The sequence below is a fragment of the Chrysochloris asiatica genome, unplaced genomic scaffold, assembly GCF_000296735.1.
Source record: "Chrysochloris asiatica unplaced genomic scaffold, ChrAsi1.0 scaffold00004, whole genome shotgun sequence".
Lineage (NCBI taxonomy): Eukaryota > Metazoa > Chordata > Mammalia > Afrosoricida > Chrysochloridae > Chrysochloris > Chrysochloris asiatica.
The window spans coordinates 12,793,185-12,817,805 of NW_006408522.1; the positions used below are offsets into that span (position 1 = coordinate 12,793,185).

At 43.1% G+C, this 24,621-nt stretch overlaps 1 protein-coding gene across 1 annotated transcript in view; it reads right to left on the reverse strand.

Moving 5' to 3' along the window:
• LIPC (lipase, hepatic) overlaps nucleotides 1-24,289 on the reverse strand; it is a 48,244-nt gene extending 23,955 nt beyond the window's left edge. The window contains exons 1-5 of the mRNA XM_006831852.1: nucleotides 24,232-24,289; nucleotides 11,820-12,007; nucleotides 5,589-5,771; nucleotides 4,933-5,050; nucleotides 2,446-2,679 (exon numbers count right to left, since the gene is read on the reverse strand). Of these exons, the coding sequence (XP_006831915.1) occupies nucleotides 2,446-2,679; nucleotides 4,933-5,050; nucleotides 5,589-5,771; nucleotides 11,820-12,007; nucleotides 24,232-24,289 (781 nt within the window). The remainder of the gene's footprint in view (nucleotides 1-2,445; nucleotides 2,680-4,932; nucleotides 5,051-5,588; nucleotides 5,772-11,819; nucleotides 12,008-24,231) is intronic.
• Nucleotides 24,290-24,621: the final 332 nt, after the last annotated feature.

The following is a 24,621-nucleotide window of genomic DNA, read 5'->3' on the forward strand; positions in this document are numbered from 1 at the left end:
ATAGCTATGAGTCAGAACTGACTCCACCACAGTGCTAGAACCAAACGGCAAATCTACTGTGGATTTTGAGTCTTTCTTGTAAAATTTTCTAGGTCTTAACTTATTCTCACATCAATCTAATAATTCAACCTTCAAGGAATGTTGAAGAACCACCCAAGATATAATCACAGGTATCACAGTTCAATGTCCAGAAGGGTCAGTGTCCTCAGGGAGTCACTGGGCAGTGTAAATGGGAAGACAGAGTATAGGTAACTTGGTCTACAGCTGTTTGCCTAAATGTCTGAAGGCTAAATGTCATGTCAGTTCTTTGTGGTTGCATTTGTTGAGCACCTACTATGAGGCAGAAGTTAAGCTGAATGCCTTTTATTCATCATTTAGCTTTTAGAAATATCACAACTGAGCTGTGAAGACATTCACTAACTCACCTAAGTTCACTGAATCCAGAAGTGATGAGTGGCAAAGTAGTTATTAATAAATAATGGTCAATATTCTGCTCACCAACACTTGTCTGGCAGTTTGTGGTGGCTCACATGCTGCTATGATGCTGGAAGCTATGCCACCGGTATTTCAAATACTAGCATAGTGGATAGGTTTCAGCAGAGCTTCCAAACTAAGAGTAGGAAGAAATGTCTGGCAATCTATGGAAACTTAGTCAATGAAACCTGATGGGTCACAAGAGTGCATTGTCCAACTTGCTTGGTTTGAACAGGTCATCAGGGAGGGTTAGTCACTAGAGGAGGACATCAAGTTTGTGAAGTAGAGGGAAACCCTCGGTAAGATGGACTGGCAAAATAGCTACCATGGTGGTGATGGTGAGGCCAGGGCAGGACTGGGCAATGTTTTGTTCTGTTGTGCATAGGCTCTGTGGCAGCTAGTAACAATACGCATTCTGTTCCCATATGGCTGTGACAACCAACAGAATGAAAACACTTTCAAACAGGAGGATGAGGTAATCAGAAAAAACGACACTAAGTTTGGACAAGCTGAGGGAAAATGCATGGTTCCATCAAATTCAGGTTTAGCATCAAAGAGCACATGGCTGTCCTGGTCAGATGTGTTTAATAGGCAGAGTTACGAAATGCCATCCTAGTCGTCAACCTCAGGATTTTTGAGGGTGTGGATTTAGGAGGAAGGAACCTGCTGGTGACTGAAGGACAGGGACCTAGGGGGAGATGTAAGGAAGGATAAGGGGATGCTCCCAGAAGGTTCTCTCAGGCGTGGGCAGGTGAGAGACTGGGCATCCTGCCAAAATGAGATAATGTCAAGCATGAAGGTCAGTCTGCTCTGTGAAAGGTGAGGGCGGTGATGTAATCTCAGAGAGTATCTTCTGAACTAAGTTGGGGGATGATTGGGGTGAGAAGGTGGCGTGTGTGGGCGGAGGTCTCCAGTTGGTTTAGAGTGAGTGGCATGTGTTAATTAAGATGATATTTTGTAAATTTTGAGAAATTTGAAATGCTTATGGAATGTGCGGTTTCTGCTGACATTTTGGCTCTTTAATACTGTGCACATTGCCAATGTTCATCTTGATGTTTTCTTTTTAGGATTTGAGATAGAAGATTATGCCAAGTTTGGTTTCTGCCCTGAGGTAAAGAGTGGAACTAGGGCACATTTAGGGAATATCGTTCTTGTCGTTGTTGTTAGGTGCTGTGGAGTCGGTTCCGACCCATAGCGACCCTGTACAGGGTTTCCAAGGCTGTACATCTTTATGGGAGCAGAAAGCCTCCTCTTTCTCCCGCGGAACAGCTGGCAATTTTGAACTGCTGACGTTAAGGTTCGCAGCCCGATTCGTAACCACTGCAATATGAGGTCCAGATTCAAATAAGCTCAGTGATCACCTGATCAGTCTTTGAGGTGGGACTATTCCCACTTTTGTGAGACCAAGGATCCTTATGTGACTTAGGAGAGAGACAACCCATTGAATGCGGATGTTTTCAGAGAAACAGGAATAATCGAGGATATCAGAGTTCAATGTTCTAAAGGACTAATATCCCTGGGGAGTCCTAGATGGCACAAATGGTTAATGTGCTCGGCTGCTAATAGAAAGTGTGGAAGTTCAAGTCCACCCAGAGACGCCTTAGAAAAAAGGCCTGAAAAACAAAAACAAAAACATTGGCCATTGAAAACCAACCCAATGGAGCACGATTGACACACAAGGGGTGGCCATGAGCTGGATTTAATTCAATGTGAGAGCAGCTAGTTTTAGCACCCAGGAGAAGCTGCTCGGGTCCACTGTGTGTGCTTGTGTGATTTCTGATGGTGCCTCTCAGCTCATCCTCAGGGCCTGGGTTTCAAAGGACTCTGCTTGTTACGAAGAGGGACATACTTGGGGAACCCAAGGTCTCTCTCTGAGTGGGTTTGGTGATGATATACCCTGGGCGAGCCCCACTGAGTGGGTGAACGTGTGGGCAGGTGGGCCAATGCTCCCAGGCTTGCCTTCTTTCTCACCATGTAAGCCGTGCTTGGCCAGATGCTTGTACAGCTCTAGGAAGTGACAACCAGGTTGGAAGGAACCCCCGTTGGGGTAGAAGTCGTAGTGGGCCACGGGCTGTTTGATGCCCACACTCAGGCCCATGTGTTGCCGAGTAAAAGTGTGAATGGCATCCACAAAATTGGCGTCATCTGGCGAAAGACGGTCATTAGGGGAAGTTCCCTCAAACAAAGGGCCAGCGGCATCCAGCCCTAAGAGGGAAGCAAGAGCAAGGTTAGGTGGGACATGGAGAGGGGAGGAGAAATGCACCGCTTAATTTCTGATATCATTACACATCACGTCAGCAGGGGAAAGAGAAACCGAGGGCATGATCTTTCTGTAGGAAATCTCACCGTAACCTTTTTGTAATAAAACCACAGTAATTCATGGCACTGAAACTTAGACACAGGCTGGACTGTAACTTGCGGGGAGAGGGAGCTTTGAAAACTATCCAGTGGTTGAAACAAGATTTATAGGGAAATGCATGATTTATTTAAGCAGTCAATGTTAAGTACTCCTCAAGTTATTTTCAAGAGTATCTATTTACTTACGAAAAACAAAACAAAACAAACAAATAACCTAACATGCTCATTAGTGTGGTGCTGTACAATCACACTGGACTTTAAACCACAAGGTCAGCAGTTCAAACCTCCCAGCTGCTCCTTGGAAGCCCTATACTGGGTCGATCTGAAGTCACTTAACAACAACAACAACCATCCATCAAAGGAACAGCTATTTGCCTGCATGTTGTCAGTCATGTTCCTAAACAAGCTGGCTTTTCTGCTACACTCATGTCACTTCACTGGAATGTCCTCAACAGCCTTGGGACATCACTGTGAGCAAATAGGACTGCTCACAGCCCTGGTCCTCAAGTGACAGATGGGTTTGCATGAAGTAAGTGGCCGCTCTTGGCTGACTCTGGTTGGGGAGTATTTTTTCACTCAAGACCTTTTCTCTGGAGGACACTTTGATGTTCCATAGCAGCCCTAGCTTCCAGCCCTGCTGGGGATGAAAAGGCTGATAGTGGGCTAGGAGATCACGTGTTCTCCAGTGACAACTGAAGGATTTCTAGGTGTGATTTATATGCCTTCTTTCATCAGGCTGACCACAGGGTCTGGGGAATGTCTGCTGTGATCGTGGCATCAGGCAGTGGGTGGGGGCCCTGGGCTTGGGCCTAATGCTACCTCTCTGCCATTCAGACTCAGGCCCTGACCCCTGTACCCCAAAGATGGCCTCACTGGCCTCTGGAAAGCTGGCTCAGCCTGAGGCTACAGAGGGTTAAATCAGCAGAGTCAAATGCTGATGTGTGGACAGGGCTTCACCAATCACCAGCAAGATGGGGAAAAGTAAGGACAGGATGTGAGCTCTCAGAACCACCAATTTCTTTAGCTTTTATGTCTGGCACTATCGCTATTCTTTTTTACATGAAAATAAGCCTGTCCTTTTGTAAAATAATGATAAAAAGCAATGTTTTAAAAAATGTTCTTAACTTGGTTAAACAAATGTTCATCCCAGATTTTCTTTCAATTGCTGTTGTCGTTTGTGAAATTTTGTTTTAGCTGGAGGAGTCTTGAAAGATGAGTAAGAGTTTGGTAGGTAGACCAGAGGTGGGTCGATGAGTCGGGAAGGTAAGACATTCGGGTCAAAGGACCATGATGCACATGCAACAACACAGATATATGAAGGACCGTGCTGTGGTTGTGAAGTGGAGACGTTTTATGCATGTGGAGCTGTTGGGATGGGCAGCAGAAGGAGAAATTGGAGAGGCCTGGGGAAGTCACACGGAGAAGGGCCTTCTCTGTGTCTGCTAGGGTTTGTCCCTGCAGGATCAGTGGGCTTCAAGCTCTCGGCTAGAGAACAGTCAGACCGGGGTTCTGTGGACAGAGGGGCTTTCTTTCACATCTCTGGCTTTTGCTGGGTAACACAAATCTTTTGTGGAGGCTGTGTGGGATTCCACACAGTTTTGGTGCAGTTCCTTTCTGCCCTCCAGAAGGGTCCTGGAACAGGACAGTGTGTTTCACAAGTGAGGAAACTGAGGCACAGATGTGGCTGATGTGTTGCGGTAAATTAAGGGTGATGACATTTCACTCCCTAACTTGTCTGACTTGCTGGGATTTTAATTTTTTTCAATTTTTTGTTTTGGGGGGGCGGGGTTTGGAAACTATAGATTAACAAATAAAACCTTTCTTGCTTTGAAAGCATTTAGAAAGCCCTCTTTTTAGGTCTTGTTAGGCATGTCCAGGAAAGGTGTCAGGAGAGAGGTGATGGGAGTAAAGCTGTAATCTCTTCTGAATTCTTTTGGAACAGGCATCTATGATAGTGGTCCTATCTGAGTAAGGACTCCAATACAGCATAAAGGAAGTTGAAGGTGTCTTAATTATGAGCTAGCTGGAAAAGCTGGACCTTGCTCCACACCGCTGAGCATTTCTGGAGATTACAGTTAGTTAGTCATCAGGTACAGTTACCTGTAATTCTCCCAATCTTGTGCGCTCCGCCAATGTAACTGCCAGCAAATCCTGAGACGTGTGCACCCAGGCTGTACCCAATTAGATGAACATTGCTTCGAGAAAATTGCACAGATTCCTGGAAGACAGCAGCAGGGTGATTGCAGGAAGACAAGAGCTGCCGGGATGACAGGCTCTGGTGGGTGCAGCTAGTCTGGGAGCCTACACCCTGCTTTGGCATCTGATGGAACTTCATTTGTACTCCAAATAGTAACTGGCTTTTTATCTCTCTCACTCTCTCCTCTTGTAGGGCCGCTGCACATTGCCAAGTCAGCTCCCTGGCACCCTACCTACCTGCCTTACCTGCCTACCTGTTTTCTTCACCTCAATATTAATGCTCTGCAGAAGTGATGTTGTTCGTTTGTGTGGGGTTTGAGGGCTTACAAAGTGTGTTTAGATCTCTTAGCACTAAGCAAGGGTCTGAACATAAAAGAAATAGTGGATGGACTGTGGGGAGAAGATGGGTCTACAAAACAGGGGTTGAAATGGACCCTGGGTTAGGTCTCTGCCCCGTGAACTTGGTGGAAGTGGCTCTCCTCTCTGGGTTGTTGTTGGAGACCAGCTTAATTCGCTCACTGGGAGAAAGGGAGAGAAGGGTGGGGATGGGGCAGCCTCACCTCCAGCCATCTGAGAAGAGTAGCCACCTCCTGACCCACGCGGCGGGTGTTTCGGACGGCAATGGAGTAGTGGTGGTGGGCCAGGGCGATCCAATCAGCCAGTCCCACATTCACTGGCCGCGATGACTCAGACTTGAGTGCAGCCACCATCTGCCAGGTCCAGTTTTCCAGCACACCGTCCACCTGATGGAGGCCAACAGGCCAGTCAGCCTTGTTGGGAGGGGAGGGAAGGGCGAGGTACATGTTCCTCTTTCTCCCTCCCCATTTCTCTTCCTGCTCTTGCTCTTGGATGATGTTATATTATTGTTACTACAGGATTCCTCAACCTCAACACTATTAACATTTTGTGTCAGACAATCCTTTGTTGGGGGTATGGGGACTGTTGTGTGCATTAGAGAACATTTTGCAGTATCCCTGGTCTCCACCCACTAGATGCCAGTGCACTCCTCCCATGATTTGTGACAACCAAATCAGTAACTCCAGATTTTGCCAAACATTGGGCGTGGGGGAGATGATAGGAAAGCCCTCTCCCTTAAGAACCACTGACAACATTTCTCTGCTTTGGAACTTCCAAAGCCTTAAACAATGGCCTGTGAATCAGGTACAGGAATCTGTCCCATCCTCTGAAGGTCAGCTCTAATGCCACCTCCTTTGTGAAGAGAAATGCCCCTCTGCCTCCCACAGTGTTTGGGCTGATCTTCAACCACTGCCTTCTGCTTTGCATTAGGGACATCAGCACCATGGGTCTGGACGTAGTAGGAGCTCAGTGAACCTTTCCAGGGAATTGTTTGAGGACACTCCACAGGGCACTTCTGATGGGCTCGACAGAGTGCTAGTATTTATGGTGTGATAGTATATATTATCTATTTATTATGGTGTGATAGTATTTATGGTGTATCTTGCAGTAAAACCTGGTGGCTCAGTGGAGTAAACATTGGGCTGCTAACCGAAAAGTCATCAGTTCAAGCCCATCAGCTGCTCTGCAGGAGAAAGATGGAGCAGTCTTCTCTGGTAAAGATACACATCCTTTACCTTACAGAGCAGTTGTACCCTATCTTTTAGGGTCACTAGGACATATTGTCAGGAGACTAGGACATATTGTTGCTGAAGAAGGATATCATGTTTAGAAGGTAGAGGGTCAGAGAAAAAGAGGAAGATCCCCAGCGAGATGGATGCAAAGTGGCAGCATCAGTGGGCTCCAGCGTGGCAACAATTGTGAGGTTGGCCCAGGACCGGGCAGTGTTTTGTTCTGCTGTGCATAGGGTTGCTATGGGTCAGTACCAACTCGATGACACCTAACAACAGCAACAGGAGTCAGAATTAACTTGATGGCAGTGAGTTTTTTGTTTTAAGAAGAATAGAGTGGGTAGGTGAATGCTCCCCCGGGGTCATGCAGTTCTAGCAGAAAGAACTGGACCTGAAGAGACAGATTTACAAAAGGTTGTGGTGTGTTTGGGGAGATGGGGAGTGAGGAGGAGGAGGGGAAGTTGGAGAATTATTTTGGTGGCCTGATGACCATGCTGTTGTTAGGATCAGATGCATTCATGTAATAAGTGTTTACTAAGTGCCTTCTATGTGGGTGTAGCATAGATTGGAAGCCAGTCTGTGTTTAGTTAAAAACTAGGATCTCCTAGTCACTAGCTGAGTGACCTTGAGCAAGTTACTTAACTTCCCTGTGCCTGCGTTTTGTGATCTAGAAAGTGGAATCATAATGGTGCCTACCTTTGAGAATTGTTGTGATAATAAACGAGTTAATAACCATAACTCACAACAGCACTTTGATCCACTGCTCTTACCTGAGGGTTTTCATAGGAAAGTTTTCGTCTTGGATTTGTTGTTGTTGGTAAATGTCATCGAATCAGTTCTGACTCATAGTGACCCTTTATAAAGTTTCTGAGGACTGGCTACTGAGTTCGAACCACTGACCTTGCAGTTCAAACTGATCTTGCTGTCTGGTGCTTATCCTACAGCTCCCTTTAAAACAGGCCCTAGAAAATTTTCATAGGAAAGTTTGCATCTTGGATCCTGCTGTTGCTGTTGCTAAGTACCATCCAGTTGATATCGATTTATAGTGACCTTATGCACAACAGAAGAAAATACTTCCATCTTGCGTCAACTTCTCAATTGTTGCTACGTTTGAGCCCATTGCTTCTGCCACTGAGCCAGTCTTTGTCACCAACCCTCCATTTTACCAAGCATGATATCCTTCTCCAGAGACTGAACCCTCCTGATATTATGTCCGAAGTATGAGAGAAGAAGTCTGGCCTAAGGAGCTCCTAAGGAGCATTCTGGCTGTACTTCTTATGATATAAATTTGCTTGTTCTTTTGGCAGTCCATGGTACTTTTGATACTCTCCTACACCACAATAACTCAAATGCATCAATTCTTCTACGGTCTTCCTTATTCACTGTCCAACTTTTGCATGCATATGAAGTTACTGAAAATACCATGGCATGGGTCAGGCACACCTTAGTCCTCAAACTGACATCTTTGCTCTTGAACACTTTGAAGAGGTCTTGTGCAGCAGATTTGCCTAATGCAATATGTTGTTTTATTTATTGATTGGATTGCTGCTTGCATGAGTGTTGATGGTAAATCCAAGCAAAATGAAGTCTTCGACAACGTCAATCTTTTCTCCATTTATCTTGATGTTATTTACTGGTCCAATGGTTAGGACTTTTGTTTTCTTTACATTGAGGTGCAACTTATACTGAAGGCTGTAGTCTTTGATCTTCAGCACTAGGTATTTTAAGACCTCTTTGCAGTCAGCAAACATTGTATCATTTGCATATTTCAGGTTATTAGTGAATCTTCCTCCAACTCTGATGCCACGTTTTTCTTCATGTAATCCAACTTCTCAAATTATTTGCTTAGCATACAGATTGAATAAATATGGTGAAAGAATACAACCCTGGTGCACATTTTTATTATTTAAAACCATTCATTGTTCCCTTGTTCTGTTCGAATAACTGCCTCTTGGTCTATGTACAAGTTCCTTGTGAGCACATTTAAGTGTTCTAGAATACACATTCTCTGTAATGTTGTCCATTGATTGTCATGATCCTCACAATTGAAAGCTTTTGTGTAGTCAGTAAAGCACAGGTAAACATCTTTCTGGTATTCTCTGCTCTCAGTCAAGATCCATTTGACGTCAGCAATGATATCCCTTGTTCCAGGTCCTTGTCTGAATCTGGCTTGAACCTCTGGGAGTTTTCTGTCAATGTACTGCTGCAGCAGTTTTTGGATTATCTTTAGCAAAATTTTACTTACATGTGATATTAATGACATTGTCTGATGATTTATGCATTTTAGAATGGACACAAATATGGATCTCTTCCAGTCAGTTGGCCAGGTAGCTGTCGTCCAAATTTCTTGGCATAGATGAGTGAATGCCTCCAGTTCTTCATCAGTTTGTTGAAAGATTTTTATTTGTATTTCATCAATTTCCAGAGTGTTGTGCTTTGCCAATGCCTTTAATATCATTGGCTCTTGATCGTATGTTACCTTTGAAATGGTTGAACATAAACCATTTCTTTTTGGTACAGTGACTCTGTGTAGTCTTTCCATCTTCTTTTAATGCTTTTTTAATCATTCAATATTTTGCCCATGGAATCCTTCAATATTTCAAGTCAAGGCTTGAATTTTTCCTTCAGTTCCCTCAGCTTGAGAAATGCTGAGCATGTTCTTTCCTTTAGGTTTTCTAATTCCAGATCTTTGCACATTTCATTCTGGTATTTGACTTCTCGAGCTTCCCTTTGAAATTTTTCTATTCAGCTCTTTTACTCATTTCTTCCATTTGCTTTAGCATCTCTACATTGAATAGCAAGTTTCAGAGTCTCAAACTGACATCTGTTTTGGTCCTTTTCTTTCTTCTTGTTTTCCTAATGATGTTTTGCTTTCTTTCTGAATGGTTCTTGCTGTCATCCCACAGCCACCTGGTCTTCGGTCATTAGTGTCTAATTCATCAAATCTGGTTTGAGATGATCTCTAAATTCAGGTGAGAGATGTCCAAGGTCATATTTTGGCTCTCTTGGACTTCTTTTCATTTTTTTCAGCTTCAGCCTGAACTTGCATACGAGCAAGACTGTTTCACAATCAGCCCCTGGCTTTGTTTTGACTGATTATATGGAGCTTTTCCACTATCTCTTTCCACAGATGTAGTCAATTTGATTTCTGTGTAGTCCATCTGGTGAGGTCCATGTATATATGTTGTTTGAATGTTGTTTGAAAAAGGTCTTTGCAATGAAGAAGTCATTGGACTTACAAAATTCTATCATGTGATCTCCAGCATTCTTTCTATCACCACGGCCATATTTTCCAACTTTTGTTTCCAACCTTTGTATTCTAACTGCCAGTAATTATCAACACATTTTGATTGCATGTTTGAGAATTTCATAATGAAGAAGTTGATAGAAGTCTTAGCTCCCTTTAAAACAGGTTGATCTCTTCAGAATTTGACCTTCTGCCTCCTAGTCCATGTATTTGGTTGTGCAGCGATACCACAGTGAAAGCACAATACAGTGTGGAGGCCACAAGAGGCCAACCCAGCATTCGTGGTACAGGGGGCTCCAGTCAAACCCTATCCTGCTATATGTCCAAAGCCAAAGGTAAGATATCTCCAAGGATTCTTTGGAACTGACTCTAGTTCTGGTTGAATTCTTGCTCTATTGCTGGCTGTGTGATTCTGGGCACAATTTCCTCATCTAACTGACAGACTAGCAACCCATTCTATGCGTGAGGGATGAGGATACAATGGACCCGTTTATGTTATACAGCTTAGGAATGTAGAGGACCTAGGTTGTGATAGTATATACGTCTATGTTAATTCCCTTTTGTAGGGGCAGAAAAACTTTCAACTACCTTAAGGGTCTTCCCTGTGGTGTGCTGGACCTAAAGTGGGACTCTTTAAGTCCTAGGGGGTTGTGCTGATGGGCTGCAAAGCCTCTATGTTTTTCTTCTGATCGAGGTATTCATACTCATGCTACCCCCACGTGGCATCATATGATTCTTCCATTAGACTGTAAGATTATACACCATGAGGGCAAGGGCAGGGGCAGGGGTAGGGGCAAGGGTAGGGTCTGTTTTGTTGACTGCCCAGTGCCTGGTGCCTAGCTCGGTGCTGGCACGAAGCAGGCTCTGGATAGGTACATGTTGGGTGAGAGAGTGGGTAGATGGGTGGCCCATTTGATTTTCAAGATTTAGACAGATGAGGACTTTGAGGTCAGTTTTAAAAAGAAATAGATGGTAGGAAAGGGTTTCAAAGTCATGGAATTGATACCAAAATCTCTGGCAGGGTCAAACTGTGAATTAAGCTTCAAATTGTAGGTGGACTAAGAACAGGGGTGACAAAATTTCCTCTTGGGGACAAGTCTGCATTTGGTTGACTTTACTTATTGCCCATAATATCCTTTCTTCCTCTTTCTATAATAATAGAATATTTAACATAACTGGAAGTTCATCATTAAGAGGATGTGCTTATCAGCCTCCTCCTTTGCACCCAGGCATGGATAATGGATGTAGTTAGAAGCACTTCAAGGGTATTTCGATCAGTCTGATATATATATATATCTTTTAAAAACCCTTATTTGACCCTCTCATGTACATCCAATACTGCATTGTGCTGTCTGGAATACAGATGTGATGGTCATTTTGGACTATGAAGATGAGATCTACATATTAAGAATGGTAGAGCAGTAAGCTAGAAAGAAATGTATCTTTGAGGACTTTACTGAGCAAAGCCATCTAACTGGTTTTAGATCCCATGCCACTAGATTTCTGCATGAAATGGAAACAATCTTCTGTTTTATTTCAACCACTGCTAATTTGTGTCTCCATTTTTGTTGCTAAACCTAATCGTTATTGATATAAGCTCCACTGAAGTCTTTGTCTACTGGCTTCCTCCTTCCTCTTATGAAACATGCAGATTCAGGTAGGAGTCTTCCTTTGGCATGGACCGCAGTCCCTTAAGGACTCTAATGAGCTGTGTGACCTCTGAGAGCCACATTTTATGATCTGAAACATGGAGATAATTATATTTTGCCTGCCCTGCTTACCTCACAGGATTGAGCTAATCAATGAGATAATGTGCAGGGAAGTGCTTGGAAAATTAGAATGTGCTTTACAAATATTATGTATGAAGTTGTTATCATCGGCTCTTCATCTTTTTCTTCAATGCAAACACACTAGGAAGAATAAAGGAGAGCTTAAAAAGGCCTGTTGGCATTTCCTACCGACCACCCGTGGATGATCATCACCAGCGGCAGAGAGGTATTGAAACCACATTTCTGCAATGTGTTGGGGTGATTGAGCTGAATCTGACAGCCTTTATCAGCTGCTTCTTCAAAGAGCAGAAACCTGGTCTTCATCTCCTGTGGTGTTTTCTTTGTTGCAACATCTCGAGAACTTCTTTGAAATGGCTCTGTAACAAGATTGGGAACAGAGCTTAGCCTGACATATATTCCCCTCTGTCAGTTCTGGTACCACTCTGAGGTTAAATAAGAATACAAACCAGTGAGGTTAATGTGAGAAATGGGGCATCAATGTGAGCCACCACCTTGGGAAGCCCGAGAATATTCCCAGCAGAATGGTCATATCTCTCTTGAATATGATGGAGGCTGCTCTGAGCGGACCCATCACAGATGTTGAGGAGGCAGATTCTCCAACCTGCCATCACAATGAACAAATGACCTGGGCCCAACTAGTCAGTCATCATCTCCTGGGACTTTTAAACTACTTTTGAGCAACTCTAAGGCATAAAGACTATAGGAAGGAAAACTGAGACTGAGGCTTGGAGAGAAAGCATCTCACACAAAATCACAATGCCAATGAATGGTAGAGTCAGGATTTGAAGTCAGGTCTCTCTGACTCCAATTCCCTACTTTACGTCTCAATACTAGGAGACTGTAAAGGAAATTCTCTTAATTAGAGGATATCATTGGGCAGTTCAGAGTCCTGGTGTGGCACTGTAGGATAAGCACTGGACTGCTAACCGCAAAGTTGGTACTTCAAACCTACTAGCTGCTCCTCAGAAGCCCTATATAGGATGTCTATGAGTTGGAACCAACTCGATGGCACTTAATAACCAAAGGAACACTAGTAGTGCTGTGGGCTGCAATCACAAGGTCAGTGGTTCAAACCCACTAGTGGGAGAAAGTTGAGGTTGTCTGCTCCCATGAAGATTTACACTCTCAAAAACTCTAAGGAGCTGCTCGACTTTGTCCTATATAGGATTGCTATAATGCAGAATCAATTCAATGGCAGTGGGTTGGTTGGTTGGTTGGTATGGGACAGTTCCATTCTGTCCTGGAGGTTGCAATAAGGTTTGCTATAAGTCAGAATCAACTCGATGACAATGTGTTTGGTATGCATTTATGTACTACCTAAGGACTTCTGGCCACCACTAGCCTGTCAGTTTGTCGTACTGTGGTGGCTTGCATGTTATTGTGATGCTGGAAGTTATGCCATTGATATTTTAAAGACCAGCAGGGTCACCCATCGTGGACAGGTGTTAGCAGAGCTTCAAGACTAAGACAGACTAGGAAGAAGGAGAGATGGACCATTTCTGAATGGTTAGCCACTGAAAACCTCATGAGTATCAGTGGAATATTGTCAGCTATAATCCTGAAAAAAGCTCCTCAGGTTGGAAGGCACTCAAATATGAGTGGAGAAGAAGAGCTGCCTCCTCAAAGTAGAGTTGACCTTAATGACGTGAAAGGAGAAAACTTTTGAGACCTTCATTTGATGATGGAGGAAACAGCTGCAAACATCTATTAATAATTAGAATACGGAATATAAGACGTATAAACCTAAGAAAGTTGGAAGTAGTTCAAAGTGAAATGGAATGCAAAAATAATGATATTGTAGGCATTAGTGAGCTGAAATGAACAGGTATTGGCCATTTTGAATTGCACAATCATACAGATTACTATTAAATAATGATATTGTAGGCATTAGTGAGCTGAAATGAACAGGTATTGGCCATTTTGAATTGGACAATCATACAGATTACTATTAAATAATGATATTGTAGGCATTAGTGAGCTGAAATGAACAGGTATTGGCCATTTTGAATTGGACAATCATACAGATTACTATTAATTAATGATAAATAATATCAATGATTAGTTACTAGTAAACTATAATCATCAATATCAATCATTAATATCACATGCAAATAAAATTTTGCTAAAGATAATTCCAAAACAAGTGCAACAGTACATTGACAGGGAATTCCTGATGTTCAAGCCAGATTCATATCAAAATGTGGAATGAGGAATATAATTGCTGATGTCAGATGGATCTTGACCAAAAGCAAAGAATACCAGAAAGATGTTTACCTGTGCTTTATTGATTATGCAAGGGCTTTCGACTGTGGATCATGACAAGATGTGGACAACACTGCTGAGAATGAGTATCCTGGAACACTGCATTGTGCTCATGAGGAACTTATACAGAGACCGAGAGACAGTTATTCGAACAGAACAAGGGAACAATGAATGGTTTAAAATGAGTAAAGGTGTGCACCAGGGTTGTATTCGTTCACCATACTTAATTGCATCTGTATGCTGAACAAATAATTCAAGAAGCTGGATTATATGAAGAAGAATGACAGGATTGGAGGAACCTTTGATATGCAGATACAACAGTGCTTTGCGGAAAAACGAGAGGACTTACCATACTTACTGATGAAGATCAAAGACCACAGTCTTCGGTATGGGATGCACTTTAATGTTAAGAAAACAAAAATCCTTACCACTGGACCAGTAAATAACATCAAGATAAATGGAAAAAAGATTGAAGTTGTTAAAGACTTCATGTTGCTTAGCTCAACCATCAACACTTATGGGAGCAGCAGTCAAGGAATGAAACGATGTATTGCTTTAGGCAAATCTGCTGCTTAAGACTTCTTTAAAGTGCTCAAGAGCAAAGATGTCAATTTGAGGACTCAAGCCATAGTATTTTCATTAACCTCACATGTACCTGACTCACGCCATAGTATTTTCATTAACCTCACATGCATAAGACCATGGAAGAATTGATGCATTTGAGTTATGGTGTTGGAGGAGAATGTTAAAAGTACCATGGGCTGCCAAAAGAACAAACAAATCTGTGTTGGAAGAAGTACAGCCAGAGCGCTCATTAGAGGTCAGGATGGCCAGACTTTGTCTCTCATACTTCAGACATATTATCAGGAGGGACCAGTCCCTGAAGCAGGACATCATGCTTAGAGGGTCAACGAAAAAGAGGAAGACCCCTCTAATGAGATGGATTGGCATAGTAGCAGCAGCAAAGGGCTCAAGCCCCTTGCTGATTAGCACACTGGGCAGTGTTCCATTCTATGTGCATTAGGTTGCTATGAGTCCGCACCGCCTCATCGACACCTAACAACAAAAACAACAACATGATTCACTGTTTTGAGAAAGGCAAGCTAAAGAAGAATGGTGTTATCGTCACAAAGAGCATTAATCGTCACAAAGAGCATTACAAGATCTATCTTGATGTACAATGATGTCTGTGATAGGATAATATCCATACACCTACAAGGAAGACCACTATTATTCAAATGTATGCACTAATCGCTAAAGCCAGTGATGATGGAATTGAAGAATTCCTCCAATTTCTTAAGTCTGAAATTGATCAATAATGAAATCAAGAGGCTCTGATAATTACTGGTGATTGAAATGTGAAAGTTGAAAACAAAGAGGAAAGATCAGTTGTTGGAAAATATGGTCTTGATGATAGAAATGCTGACAGAATTTTACAAGACCAATGATTTATTCATTGGAAATACTTTTTTGTTAATAAGATAAAATTTGTCTAAGCATGCGGGCCTCACCAGATAGAAGACACAGAAATCAAACTGACAAAAGCTGTAGAAAGATACAATGGAGAATCTCAGCATCATCAGGCAAAACAAGACTGACTGTAAACAGATCATCAATTGCTCATATGCAAGCTCAGGCTGAAGCTGAAGAAAATTAAAAGAAGTCAATGAGAACCAAAATATGACCTGAATATATTCACCTGAATTTAGAGACCATCTCAAGAATAGATTTGATGTATTAGACACTGACACCAGAAACCAGAAGAGTTGTGTGATGACATTATACAGGAAGAAAGTTAAAGGTCATTAAGAAAAAAGGAAAAAAAAAAAAAAAAAAAAAAAAGACCAACATGAACATCAGAAGGGACTCTGAAACTTGCTCTTGAGTGTAGAGAAGCTAAAGCAACTGGGATAAATGAAGAAGTAAGAAAACTGAGCAGCAACATTTCAAGGGCAGCTTGAGAAGACAAAGTCAAGTATTCTAATGAAATATGCCAAGATCTGGAGTTAGAAACCAAAGGGGAAGAACACACTCAGCATTTCTCTTTCAAGCTGAAAGAACTGAAGAAAACATTCAAACCTTGGGTTTCAATATTGAAGCATTCTAAATGCAAAATATTGAATGATACCGGAAGCATCAAACGAAGATAGAAGGACTACACAGAGACCCTGCACCCCAAAGAATCAGCTGGTGCTCAACTATCTCATGAGGTAGCATAGCACCAAAAACTGATGGTATTTAAGAAAGAAATCCAAGCTGCACAGAAGGCATTGATAGAAACCAAGGCCCCAGGAACTGATTAATGCAAATTGCAATGCTTCAACAAACCGATGCGGCATTGGAAGGCTCTCAGTTGAGTTTGCTAAGAAATTTGGAAGTCAGCTACCTGTCCAACCCATTGGGAGAGAGCCATATTTGTGTACATTCCAAAGAAAGGTGACCCAATAGAATGCAGAAATCATTAAACTATATCATTAATATCACATGCAGGTAAATTATGCTGAAGACAGTTCTAAAATGATTGTAGCAATCATTGACAGGGAGCTGCCAGAAATTCAAGCTGAATTCAAAAGAGGATGTGAAACGAGGGATATTATTGTTGACGTCAGTCCAATTGTTGTTGTTAAGTGCTGTTGAGCTGGTTCCGATTCGTAGCAACCCTGTAAAGGGTTTTCGAGGAGCAGCTGGTGGGTTTGAGCTGCTGGCCTTGTAGTTCAAAGTCCAGTGGATCCTACAGCACCACACCAGTGGTCCTTGATGTCAGAAAGACCTTGAATAAAAGCAGAGAACACCAAAAAGATGTTTACTTGTGCTTTATTGATAATACAAAGGCATCTGTCTGTGTGGATCATAACAAACTATGGATAACATTGAGAAGAGAACAGTGGGCATTCCAGAACACTTAACCATGTTCACGAGGAACCTGTTCATAGACCAAGAAGAAGTTGTTTGAACAGAACAAGGGCATATTGACTGGATTAAAATCAGGAAAGTTGTGTGCCAGGGTTGTAGTCTTTCACTATACTTATTCTATCTGTATGCTGAACAAATAATCTGAGAAGCTGGATTATATAAAGAAGCATATGACATCATGATTAAAGGAAAACTCATAATAACTTGTGAAATGCAGATGATACAACCTTGTTTACTGGAAATGAAGAAGACTTAAGATACTTATTGATGAAGATCAAAGACTACAGCCTTCAAATACATTGCACCTCAATGTAAAGAAAACCAAAATCCTCACAGCTGGGCCAATAAATAACATCATGATAAATGGGGAAAAGATTTCATTTTATTCTGATCTAAATTCAGCACTCATGAAAGCAATAGTCAAGAAATCAAACGACGGATTGCATTAAGCAAAACTGCTACCAAAGACCTCTTTAAAGTGTTCAAGAGTAAGTACGTCAGCTTGAGGACCAATGTGCATCTGACCCAAGCTATGGTATTTTGAATCTCCTCATATGTATGTGCAAGTTGGACAATGAGTAAGGAAGACCTTAGAAGAATCCATGCATTTGCATTATCATAAAGAACATTGAAAGTCCCATGGACTGCCAGAAGAACAAACAGATCTGTGTTGGAAGAAGTGCAGCCAGAATGCTCCTTAGAAAGAAGTATGGTGAGACTCCATCTCTCATTCTTTGGACATATTGTCAGAATGGACCAGTCCCTGGAGAAAGGCATCATGTTGGTGAAGTGGAGGGTCTGCAAAAAAGAGGAAGACCCCAATGAGGTTGATTGTACAGTGGCAGCAACAATGGGTTCAGACATAACAACAATGGTGAGGATGGCCCAGAGCGGGCAATGTGTAGGATGGCTGAGTCAGAACCAACTGGACAGCATCTGACAACAACAAGGAGTCCTGGTGGTATAGTTAACTGCTAACCAAACGGCTGGTGGTTTGGATCTACCCATCCACCCTGTGAGAGAAAGATCTGGCAATCTGCTCCCATAAAGACTCCAACGTAGGAAACTCTACGGGATGGTTTTAGCCTCTGAGGTCGCTTTGAGTCAGAACCACCTCTACAGCACCTACCAACAACAAGAATTACTTCATCTCATGTCACTCAACCAGTTCTTTCTTGCAGACACATTATATCATGTAAGCTTTGATTGGACATTGTCCAGGGGTGGAGTCAGCGTGGGCAGGATCACAAAGGGAGGGATGGACGCTGCTGGATGGGATGAGTAGCAGCAGGGTGGACTTTACAGACCCAAGACATGGTCTTTTCAATCACCTCATATGCATGCGAAAGGTTGACAATGAATAAGGAAGACTGTAGAAGAATTGGTGAATTTGAGTTGTGGTGTTGGAGGAGAATATTGAAAGTGCCATGGGCTGCCAAAAGAACAAACAGATCTGTGTTGGAAGAAGTGCAGCCAGAGTGCTCCTTGGAGACCAGGATGACTAAACTTCATCTCTTATGCTTCAGACATATTGTCAGGAGGGACCAGTCACTAGAGAAGGATATCATGTTTGGTAAGGTGGAGGGTCAGAGAAAAGGAGGAAGACCCCCAGTGAGATGGATTGGCAAAGTGGCAGCATCAGTGGGCTCAAGTGTGGCAAAAATTGTGAAGTTGGCCCAGGACTGGGCAGTGTTTCGTTGTGTTGTTCATACAGTTGCTATGAGTTGGCAATGACTCGATGACACCTAACAACAACAATAACAACACTGTTTGACCCTGGCCTTGAAGAATGAATAGGGGCATGTCAGGGCGGGGAACAGTGTGAGTCAAGGTCCGAGGTGTTAGGAGTAGACATGAGGCTGGATCAGCCAGATGATGGGGATCCTTGGGGATGCTATTGAGAAGCCTAGATGTTCTGCTATAGGTGACAGGGTACTGTAAAGGAATGTTTCAGTTGACAAGGGCAGGTGACGATCCATTCTGATTTCTTTGAGGATTGTGTTGGGGGGAGAGGGGAGGAGAGAAAGGCCATTTTAAAGATTTCACCTCCTGATATTTTACCAAATGGCTTTATAGTCTCTCTTGGGAAAACCTCCCCCTGACTGTGAGCCTATTTGGAGTTGGGACGGACAGTCACCAACAGTTGTCAAGACCATGGTGTGGCCCAAAGACACACTGCTGTGCTGAGAAGTCTGGGTGAAGCCCGAGGAGGACCCCTGCTCCCAGGCTGGTGTCACTCCATCATGGGTGACATCTCTTTTCTCAAGGTTAGGGACCAGGCCAGGAGCTGGGGGAGGAAGCTCTCACCCTCCCTTCCAGAAGAGAGTGGACCAGACACAAGACCACATCGGCATTTTTGGTCAGTGAATTAAATTCATTCCAATTACTAAGGCCCCAATCATCCCTTCTGAGTACAAAGTCATTCAAGCTTCTCAAATAATAAGTCTTGGGCTTTTGGTTCCAGGGGACAGCAGGACTGAGAGATGATGAACCTATAGTGTGCAGGGGGAGGCATTAATGAATCAAATTTTCCTACCCAAAGAATATTAATTCGAAAGGTTATTAATTCCCAGCAAAGGGCAATGATTTTTCACTCTGGTGACAGAATGAAATGTATCACATTTTATGAAAAGAAGATGTGAACGAGAATCTGAACAACTTTTCTGAGAGAATGAAGAGCGTTTCTACTGCCCTGTGTGGCTTTCCAAGATGAATGGACTGTCTGAGCCTGCCTCTCTCCCTGCAGGCCTGCTGCTGGTCCATTTTGCCCATTTCATTGGGTACCAATAAAGCACACATAATGTAGCGGGTCAGCAAAAAAGGAAGACCCATACCAATTTGCAGCAACAGTGGGTTGACACATAGTAATTGTGAGGTTGGTGAGGGACCACGTAGTGTTTTGTTCTGGTGTACCTCTGTGAGTCAGAACCTACTCGTCAGCACCTAACACAACACAACACTTGCTGTTGAGTCTATTTGATGTTCATGGGGATTTCATATATGTCAGAGTAGAACTGTGCTCCATAGAGTTTTCAGTGGCTGCTATTTTGGAAGTAGATTGCCAGACCTTTCTTCTGAGGTTGGACTCAAAGTCCTAACCTTTTAGTTAGCAGCCAAACACGCTAGCCACTTACCCCACCCAGAGACTCTTCACTAGGGGCACTGCCCTCCTAAATTAGCAGCCAGGGCTCCCTTGCAACTCCTCCCCTAGCCTGCCAGTCAGTCCAAAGCTTTGGATTCCTAAAACCCCTTGAATCCAGTGCTTTTGGTGAGAAGCACATTTTCTTGTCTGGTTTACTGCAACAGCCTCCTACCTGGTATCCCCATCCTGCCTCACCCTGCTGCTAAAAGAATCTTTCCAGAATAGACACCTGGTCTTGCCACTGGACCCTTCTATGATTTCAATCTCCTCCTGGGCATTGCAGTCAAGATCATCACCTGATTAAGGACCTCTGTTCTCCCAGTTCCACCCACTCTCATTCTTTTGCAACCCAGACTCATTAGTTCCTCAAATGCGGTTTTGTAGCTCTGTAGCTTTGCTCCCTTGGTCCCCTCTGACTCTGCAGTTTCCGGTGAACTCTGGTTCACCCATTAAAACAGAAGTCAGATGTCTCACCCTCCAGCCAGCCAACCTTCTTGTCTCACTTACTCCGGTTGCCAGCACTGTCCCATGAACCTTATTCTAATGGACTTGTCATGCTGCGTGGGACTTTATTTGTTGAGGTGTGTGTTTCTACTACCAGGTGTGACCCTGTCATTCATCTGCTTACCCAGCATGGGAGGCACTGCTGGCCTTGTGGTAGGTGCTCTGAGAATTTGGTGTGAGTGAGGTGGTTTACAGTGGCATCCAGGACTCGAATCAAAGGCGAACATTGGATCTGTCAGTCATTTTATACTTTGGGGCTAAATATAGGTCCTTTTCTTTGACTCAGTGACCAATAGCTACACCTTCCTTCATTTCAGGATAAAAGACCTGGTTTGAATGCTGGAAGAACAATATGAAAATGCACTAGGGTTGAGTTAGTACCTATTTCATCATGAGGTTTCAATAAGAGTATATTTGTACAGAGCTTAGAACAATGCCTGTCACATAATTAGCACCTGTGTAAAGGTGTGGTGCTATAGAAGTACTGATAGGAACATTCGGCATCTTACATCTTGGAGCTGGGAAATTCTTTATGTGAACATTTACCCCAGTTGACCTCACAGGACCCATTCTGTCTAATGCTTACTGATTTTGGATTTAGCCTGGAGACTAAACCCTAGTCTGGGTGTCAAGGGACTGAAGCCTGGGTCCTATGGGAAAGAGTTGTCAGGCATGGGAACTGGGGCTCTTCCTTTTCTTCTTTCCTGGGGATTTAGGCTTTCTTTAGCATGTATACAAGAGATGAAGTTGTACTTGTAGGTGTGGCTCATTCATTTCCTCAACAATCACTTATTGAGCACATACGATTAAGCATGTATTATCCTCCAGACTCTCCAGAGGCATAAAAATGGTTAACCAGCGCACCTGCTAGTCGAAGGGTTGGAGGTTCAAATCTACCCACAGGCACCTCAGAAGAAAGGCCTGGCCATGTGTTTCTGAAAAATCAGCCGTTGAAAACCCTACGAAGTATACTTTTTCTCTGACACACATGAGATTGCCGTGAGTTGGAATTGACTTGATGCCCCAGGCTCTGCTAAGATGCTCCAAACCCCAAACCAAACCCATTCCCATCATATGGACTCTGACTCGAAGCGACCATGTAGGACAGAGTAGAACTGCCTTGTAGGGTTTCCAAGACTGTAAATCTTTATGGGAGCAGATTGCCACATGGTTCTCCTGAGTGGCTGGTGGGTTCAAATCGTCACCCTCGTTTACTAGCTGCATGCTTAACCACTGTGCCATTAGGGTTCCATGCTGAGGTGCTGTTGTTGTTGTTAGGTGCCATCGAGTCGGTACCGACTCATAGCAACATTATGCACAGCAGAACAAAACACTGCCCGATACTGGGCCAACCTCACTACTGTTGCCACGCTTGAGTCCATTGATGCTGCCAATTGGCCAATCCATTTCATTGGGGGTCTTCCTCTCTTTCTCTGACCCTCCACCTTACCAAACATGATATCCCTCTCCAGCGACTGGTCCCCCCTGACAATATGTCCAAAGTATGAGAGACGAAGTTTGAGCTGAGGTGCTAGTTAGAGACTAATAGATCACCCACTGTTCAGTGTTTCATGAAAATATTGAAAGATGTTGCACACTTCAAATGATTTGATTCATAGTAGGATTGTGTATTGTATATTCTTTTATAGCCAAAGATGCCATTAGTAAGTCTGCTCAGGTGAGTTCACAGTTGCTGCCCCTCTGAGTAGATGGTGTGGGGACTTCACCATCAGGGTCCAACAAGGAAGAGGGTGGACTGTGACCTGGTAGAGGCGATGAGCACATGTAATAGTCACAGGGTGGAAAATCAGTGTGAGTCCCCTTGATGTTTCTGTCAGTTTTAAAGACATTGTTTTGAATTAAAAAAGAAACATTAAAAAAAAAAAAATGAAATGAAGGATAGTGTAGCTATTGGTCACTGAGTAAAAGACGTGATCTGCATCTTCCAGAAGTTCCTACTCCAGTGGGGAAGGCAGGTCTAAGGACCATCCATTGTATTTTGGTTGCTATAAGTGTTGTAATGGAAGCATGTCCTGCGTGGGGGCTTTAAGAAAAATGCCAAGAAGTGATAAAGCATTAGCTGAGTCTAGAAGGTTCAAAGATTCTTTAGGAGCTCACTTCAAGCAGAAATTGTTGAAGAAAGTAGAATTACGGTTCCTAGAAACATGTTGAGGACATGAGACTGTTCCAGAGTGGTATATATGAAGTGTTACAGAAAAGAGGGCTAGAATTATTCTGTGCAGTTCCAGGAGTGATTAACAGAATCAATGGGTGGACATGCCACAGGAGATTTTTTTACTTCAAGCAACTCACAAAAATTCATACTTGAAGGAATCAGAACAAAGAGAAAATAAATGTAGTTAAACAACAAAGCCAGAAATGTTAAAGCCCTAAAATGATTACACTGTGTGATACTATCAGATTGCTGAAGCTGGACCACAGATTTTGTTCAGAGCTTCCTATTAGCCAAATCAAAGAGGGAAACATGAACAGTTATCTGAGGCCTGAGATGTGAGATGGTTTCTGTGTGGATTGTTGTGACCAGGTGACTGCGTGAGGCAATGGCTGTTGTTTTGAGCATCAGTACTACAAAACAGGAGTGTAGAACCTTTATTCTGCCACAATTTATAACATCATTCATGGGCCATATAAAATTATCTACTGGAAAATTTGCCTGCTTTGTTTGGTCAAACATTTAATTAACTTACCCCTAATGTGATGGCTAAGGAGCTCTGGTAGCATAGTGGTTATGAATCGGGCTGCGAACCTCAAGGTCGGTAGTTTGAAACTACCAGACGTTCCATGGTAGAAAGATGGGGCTTTCTGCTCCTGTAAAGATTTATAGCCCTGGAAACTCTATACAGGGTCGCTATGAGTCGGAACCAACTTCACGGCACATAACAACAACAACAATGTGATGGCTGAAACTGTGGTTGCTTTGGCAGGGCCAGACCAAATGATTTCATGGGCTTATGTGGCCCTGCTACAAAACAAAGTTTATTGGCTAATTCTGAAAGGGTTCTACTGTCTTCAATGGAAGTAAGGGGCCCAGTACCAAAAAGCATTGGCTTTGCAGGGAGTTTCTGAGAGGCACTTGACTGTAACCCAGTGACTCTCCTTAGATGGAGCGAGGCTGGGGACTCTTGAGACTATTTTTTGGGTGGAGGGAGAAGAGTCCCAGAGCCAGAGTGTCTGAGCCTTATTTCCCCTTTCACAAAACACACAGAACACCTGAACACCCTCAGCCAAGCCCTCACTCAGCTTCTAGGATTTCTTACAGCTATCACCCACATATAGACTTTTACCAGTATCTTTTTTCTAATATTCAGTCCGGTACGTAGGAGTCCCTGGGTGGTATAAATGGTCAACGTGCTTGGCTGCCAATGATGAAGTCATGGTTAATGAACTAGGAAGCTCAAGTCCACCACAAGAAAGTCCTAGCAATCTACTACTGAAAACCCAATTGAGCACAGATCTACTCTGACACACATGGGATTGTTATGAATGAACTCAACAGCTGCCATTTTGTCTTGTTATTATTGGTTTGAGCTGTGTATATAGCCAGTTCTTGATTGAACATCTCTATCTGGGTATTCCATTGGCTCTGTAAACTCAGTAAAGTCAAACTGAATTTATTATCTTTCCTCCCAACCTCTCTCTCTTTTTACATTTTCTGTTATGGTTCGTAACACCATCATGAATTCATGCTGTTTGTCAAGCTGAAAAGTTGAGAGCTGTCCTCGTGTGCCTCTCTCTCACCTTCTAATGGGTCTCCAAGTGCTAAGGGGTCTGTTTTGCCCCCTGCCTCAGGCCCCATCTACACCCTCGTCTTTAAACAAAGTGTTAATAAATAAGTTGTTAATATCTGTATCTATATATCTATATCTACATATCTATATCTATTATCTATATCTATATAAATATCTACCCACCCACCGACATCGAATCAGTACTCATTCATACTGACCCTGCAGGGCAGAGGAGGGCAGCTCCATAGGATTTCCCAGACTGTGAAGCTGTACAGGACCAGACAGCCTCAGCTTTCTCTGGGGAGCAGCTGGTGAGTTTGAACTGCTGACTTTGAGGTTAGCAGTCCAATTCTTAACCCACTGTGCCATCAGGGCTCCACTGGATTGCTAACCACAAAGT